Source organism: Balaenoptera acutorostrata, chromosome 11 (assembly GCF_949987535.1).
Source record: "Balaenoptera acutorostrata chromosome 11, mBalAcu1.1, whole genome shotgun sequence".
In the NCBI taxonomy this organism is placed as follows: Eukaryota; Metazoa; Chordata; class Mammalia; order Artiodactyla; family Balaenopteridae; genus Balaenoptera; species Balaenoptera acutorostrata.
The window spans coordinates 29998095-30004427 of record NC_080074.1 but is presented as its reverse complement, the minus strand read 5'-3'; the positions used below and the strand labels follow the sequence as shown (position 1 = coordinate 30004427).

The following is a 6333-nucleotide window of genomic DNA, read 5'->3' as shown; positions in this document are numbered from 1 at the left end:
TTTCTGTACATCTTTTAGTTTATTCCTGATTCATCTCCTGTTTTCTTAGATTACTAAGTTGCTATCATATATTAAAACTTTTAGCCGTTTTTTATGTAATTAATCTTTCAGAACACATTTTGAAATTATCATGCTGAGTTTTCTTTTGGAAGAGAGCGGTAAGAATTGTTTTGTTATAGCAGGCATCATAACGCTGACCATTATCTGAAATTAGACAAGACTCCCAATAGGCAAACGAGGTAGGCACATGTATGCTTGAGGAGTTTTGCTGAGATTGATAGGGTTTCCATCCAATCGAATATCCTCTAGTGCCTTACGAATATAAGTCAAATTTTTAACATTGCAGAAGGTATCTTCATGCATCTCCAGAATGTTGTTATTCTAAAAAAGATTAAAATAAATGATTAGACATGATATAACATATTCTTAGTATTGATTAATAAATAGTCCATTTTGCTTCACCCTTGTTTTTACTCTTTCATTCCTTCTGTCATCCAAAACTGCACGTTATGTGATTATTATACATCAAGCACTTTCTAAGCAATGGGGATAAATCAATTAACACAATACACAAGTACGGAGCTTGTACTTCAGTAATGGGAATATACAATAAGGAGGTGAAAAAACAAATTTAAAGAAAACAAGTTATTTCCGAAAACGATGTGAACTCAGAAGAAAGGATGGTAACTGTGACAAGTTATCTTAAGAGGCAACAGTGGAGCTGAGCATGGAGTGACAAGGAGACATGGGCATGGAGAGAGCTGAGGCAAGAATATCCCAGGCAGAGAGAACACCAAGTTCCAATTCTGAGTAATTAGTATGGAAAGTTTAAGAATGGGAAAAAAGGGGCTTCCCTGGTGGCACAGTGGTTGAGAATCTGCCTGCCAATGCAGGGGACACGGGTTCGAGCCCTGGTCTGGGAAGATCCCACATGCCGCGGAGCAGCTGGGCCCGTGAGCCACAATTACTGAGCCTGCGCGTCTGGAGCCTGTGCTCCGCAACGAGAGGCCGCAATAGTGAGAGGCCCGCGCACCGCGATGAAGAGTGGCCCCCACTTGCCGCAACTAGAGAAAGCCCTCGAACAGAAACGAAGACCCAACACAGCCATAAATTAATTAATTAATTAATTAATTAAAAAAGAAATCAAAGCCTGAATTAAAAAAAAAAAAAAGAATGGGAAAAAAGTCAACATAGCTGAAGTGAAGTGAGGGAGAGAGTGAGCAAATATCAGAAAGATATAGATCTGGGCAGGGCCCAGAACTAGATTTTTTAAAATAGCTTTATTGAATACACTTCACATACCATAAAATTCACCCATGTTAAGTGTACAATTCAGTGGTTTTCAGTATAGTCACAGACTTGTATAAGGATCACAACAGTTTAATTTCAGAGCATTTTAAACATCCCCCAAAGAAACCCCATAGATATTAGAAATAACTCCCCATTTTCCCCAACCTCTAGCCCCTGACAATTTCTAAACTACTTTCTGTTTCTATGGATTTTCCTATTCTAGACATTTCACAAAGGGAATCAAACAATATATCATCTTTTGTGACTGGGTTCTTCCTCTCAGAATTGTATTTTCAAGATTCATACATGCTGCAGCGTGTATCAGTACTTTTTCTTTTATTGTTCAATAATATTCTGCTCTATGGATATGCCACATTTTTGTTTATCCATTTATCAGATAATGGGAATTTGGATTGTTTCCACTTTTTGGCTCTCATGCATAATGCTTCTATGAACGTTTGTGTACAAATTTTGTGTGGACATATGTTTTCAGTTCTCTTTCATATGTACGTAGGAGTTGAATTGCTGGGTGATATGATAACTCTATGTTTAATATTCTGAGGAAGTATTAAATTGCTTTTTAAAATAGCTGCACTCTTTTACACCTCTACCAGCAATGTATGAGGGTTCCATTTTTCTCTGCATCCTAAGCAACACTTGTAATTGTCTCTTTTATTTTAGCCAACCAAGTGGGTGTGAAGTGGTATCCCATTGTGGTTTAGTTCATTGCTAGCATAGAAATACAATTGATATTTTATGTTGATTTTATAACCTTCTACATTGCTGAACTCATTTATTAGTTCAAATAATTTAATAAGTTACTTGTGAGTTTCTATATAAAACATTTGTAGATCAATTTGGGGGGTATTTCCATCTTAATATTAAGACTTCCAAACCATGAATATGGGGATATCTTTCCTTTATTTAGCTCTCTTTCTCCCCAGGTTTATTGAGGTATCTTTGACAAATAAAACTGTAGATATTTAAGGTGTACAGCATTATGTTTTGATTTATGTATACATTGTGAAATGGTTACCACAATCAAGCTAATTAACATTTCCATCACCTTACATAGTTACCTTTTGTGTATGTGTCTGGTGAGAACACTAGAGATCTACTCTCAACAAATTTCAAGTATACAGTATAGTGTTATTAACTACAGTCACCATGCTGTATGTTACACCTCCAGAACTTATTTATCGTGAATAACTAAAACTTTATACCCTTTGACCAACGTCTCCCTATATCCCCCACTCCCCAGTCCCTGGTAACCACCATTCTATGAGCTTGACTTTTTTAGATTTTACACATGGGAGAGATCATATAATATTTTTCTTTCTATAGCTGACTTATTTCACTTATTTCTCCAGATTCATCCATGTTATTGCAAATGGCAGGATTTCCTTCTTTTCTAAGGCTTAATAATATTCCATTGTATACATAGACCACAATTTCTTTATCCATTCATCCATTGACAGACATTTAGGTTGTTTCCATATCTTGGCTATTGTGAAAAGTGACACCATGAACATGGAAGTGCAGATAACTTCAAGATACTTATTTCTTTTCCCTTGGACATATACCCAGAAGTGGGATTGTTGAATCATATGGTAGTTCTGTTTTTAATTTTTTTTGAAGAAACATCATACTGTTTCCTGTATCTGTATCACCTTACATTCCCACCAACAGTGTACAAAGGTTACCTTTTCTCCACATCCTTGCCAACACTTAACTTTGGTCTTTTTGATAATAGCCCTTCTAACAGGTGTGAGGTGGCATCTCTTTGTGGTTTTGATTTGCATTTTCCTGATGATTAGTCTTGTTGAGCTCCTTTTCACATACTTATTGGCCATTTGTACGTCTTCTTTAGAGAAATGTCTAATCAACTCCTTTGCCAATATTTTAATTAGCTTATTTGTTTTTTCCTATTGAGTTGTTTGAGTTCTGTATATATTTTGGATATTAACCCCTTCTCAAATGTATGATTTGCAAATATTTTCTCCCATTCCGTAGGTTATCTCTTCTCCCTGTTAATTGTTTCCTTTGCTGTGCAGAAGTCTTTCAACAATATGTCGTAGTTTTCAGTATACAAATTTTGCATTCTTTTATTAATATTATTCTTAGGTAATTTATTATTTTGTGACTGTTATAAATAAGCTTGTTTTCTTAATTTTATTTTCAGATTTTTCATTTCTAGTATATACATATACATTAGTATTTATATATTGATTTTGTAAACTGTCGTATTGCTGAACTAATTTATTAGATTTCTACTCTGATCCATGGCTTATTAATGAAGGTGTTGTTTAATATCTACATATTTGTGAATTTCCTGTTTTCTTTGTTGTTGATTTTTATTTTAATTTCATTGTAATCAGAAAAATACTTTGTATGATTTCAATTCTTTTCAGTTTGTTGAGGCCTGTTTTGTGGCTTAGTATATTGTATATCCTGGAGATGTTCCTTGTCACTTGAGAAGAATGTATATTTGCTGTTGTTGGGTTGAATGTTATATAGATGACTGTTAGGGCTAGTTGGTATATAATGTTGCTCAAGTCTTGTATTTCTTAGTTGATCTTATGGCTAGTTGTTCTATCCACTATTAAAAGTGGAGCATTGAGGAATCCAATTATTACTGTTGAATTATCTATTTCCCCCTTTAATTCCGAGAGTGTAGTCTTTATAACTTCTGAGGCTCTGTTGTTAGGTGCATATGTGTTTATAAGCATTACATCTTTCTGATGGATTGACTCTCTATTATTACAAAGTGCCCATGAGGAATAATACAGATTTAGTGCCTATGCACTGTACTATTTTCTTTGCTAGGTAGTAGATACACATTGTTAATAATTATCATGCCTCACCTTTAAGTGATACTTATCATGTATCAGTAAATGCAGTACCCACTTTATAAACTAAACCTGAGATGCAGGCAGGTTTAGATATTTGTCCAATCATTAAATAGTGTCAAGTAGAATTTCAGCCCAGGGAATCTGATTTTGCCAGAGTTGTCATTCTTAATTACTATACCATATGTTGAAAAACATTTTTCAAATGAATCAAAAAAGGAGATTTCTATATGAGCATTAAAAATGAATATAAAATGAAGATAATTTAAATTAAAAACAGCTTTATACTGGATATTGGTGAGGTGATTGTGAAAGAGAAATATTTTAAAAGGTTCACTTAAGGCCTTTTTAAACCTTAGAATAGGGACTGTAAAGCCAATTACTTCAAAAAAATCTTATATTGTATATACAAGCACATTCAGTTTAAATATAACATCAGAGACCTGGTTACTCTGTAGAGGTCAATATCATCAAAGACAATAATAATAAAATTTAATTCAGAATTGGAAAAAAAATTCCAAAATTTCCCTGAGGATGCCCTTGAAAATCCTCTTCCAATCCTAAACAAGGCAAGAAATCCTCATATTTATAGAAATTCACCCCCAGAAAAAGAGAGACCAAGAGAGAGCCATAGAGAAACAGGATGAGCACCAGAAAGGGAATACACATTAAGGAAGTTAACACAGCCAGAAAAACTCTCAAAAGTGACAGACTCGTAGACAAGACTCATAGACAGATATTCACAAAAAGACACCAAAAAGAAGTATGGAAAGATATAAATAGGAATAAAAGAAAATTCACAGAGGTAAATAATTACAGGATCCACAGAGAAAAAAAGAATCAGACTTGCTCTCACATAGCAAAATCACTTCTTGTGATGGTCTATACTTTTTTTTTTGCTAAAAGATTGTAATATTACACCATGATATCGTGTCTTTGAGCACATAATGGTTGTGTTCCCTACAGATTTATTCCACAGATGAAATTATTACATTGATTACAGCTGTAGAACAAAAGTTACTCATATCTGAAATAAATAATTTATCTTTCTTTTTTTCAACAACCAAAACCATTTGTTTTAATTGATCATATTTTTAATATATTTAGAAAATATTAAATCATAACATTTTGAAAATGTGTTTTCACTCATTATTTCAGAGATAAAATGTAGCTTAAAGGGATTTAAAATAATGCAAGCTTTCAAATATGTTGGTTTAGAAAAAACTGCATTTTCTTAATCCAGAGAGATGGAAGTCTGTCATCTCTCAGCAGATAGGAATGCCCTAGGATTGAATCTTCCTCCGTACATGGAACCTAAAATCAAGAGCTAAAACTGACATTTTTTTTCCCCCTGAAAGCTAGAAATCAAATTAGATTTTTCTTTCCCTCTTTCTTCTCTTCCATTTCTAATCTTTACACATTTCTTCAGCAGATGAAGCTCTCATTTTTTTTAAAGAAGCTTTGTATGTCAAAAAGATGCATTATGACTTGGCAAAGAATGAAAATAAAGACTAAAGTTATCAGAAATAAATCAGTAGAGATAAGAGTCATGAATGTATAATTACCTTGTACTCAGATTGAGAGAGAATGAATTAAAGACAGGAGAAAAATAAAAGAAAAATTGTCACAATGTATCAACATGCCATTATAAACAGCTTTTGCATCCCATCCTGTTTGCTTCTGTTTTCCATGGAGGTGCTGGGGATAACTTACTAGTAGAGGCCTACCTGGAGGTGAAGGGCCCGTAGATTTTCTGGGAGTGGCAGAGGGATGTGTTCCAAGTTGTTATCGGAGAGGTAGAGATGATGGAGATCATACATATCCTGTAAACATTCCAAATGTAGGGTCTTAATAAAAATTAGTGGTGCTACAGTTGTATTTTTCATTCCCTGTCTGTGAAACTATTTGTGAAATAATACATGCCTGTTCAGGTCTTGTTTTGTAAAACTGAGGCAAATTAGTTTTCTATGTTACTGGACAATTCAAATGAGTTTTGGAAGAACTGAAAGCAAACAAATATCTCTCGATGCAAATGAAACGTGTTTCTCAATCTCTAGGCAGAAGCTTTCTTTGCCCACTCTAACTTTCTCTATTTAAGCAAGGCAGCGACTTCCCACATAAGACACTCTGCAATAGGATTTTGAGGATTTTGGTGAGACATAGCAAGAATTTCCTTCATGTTACAGGAATGGAG

At 34.1% G+C, this 6333-nt stretch overlaps 1 protein-coding gene across 1 annotated transcript in view; it reads right to left on the bottom strand.

The window, feature by feature from the left end:
* Positions 1 to 210: 210 nt before the first annotated feature.
* EPYC (epiphycan) overlaps positions 211 to 6333 on the bottom strand; it is a 34503-nt gene continuing 28380 nt past the window's right edge. Inside the window, exons 5-6 of the mRNA XM_007165906.1 lie at positions 5867 to 5962; positions 211 to 381 (exon numbers count right to left, since the gene is read on the bottom strand). Of these exons, the coding sequence (XP_007165968.1) occupies positions 211 to 381; positions 5867 to 5962 (267 nt within the window). The remainder of the gene's footprint in view (positions 382 to 5866; positions 5963 to 6333) is intronic.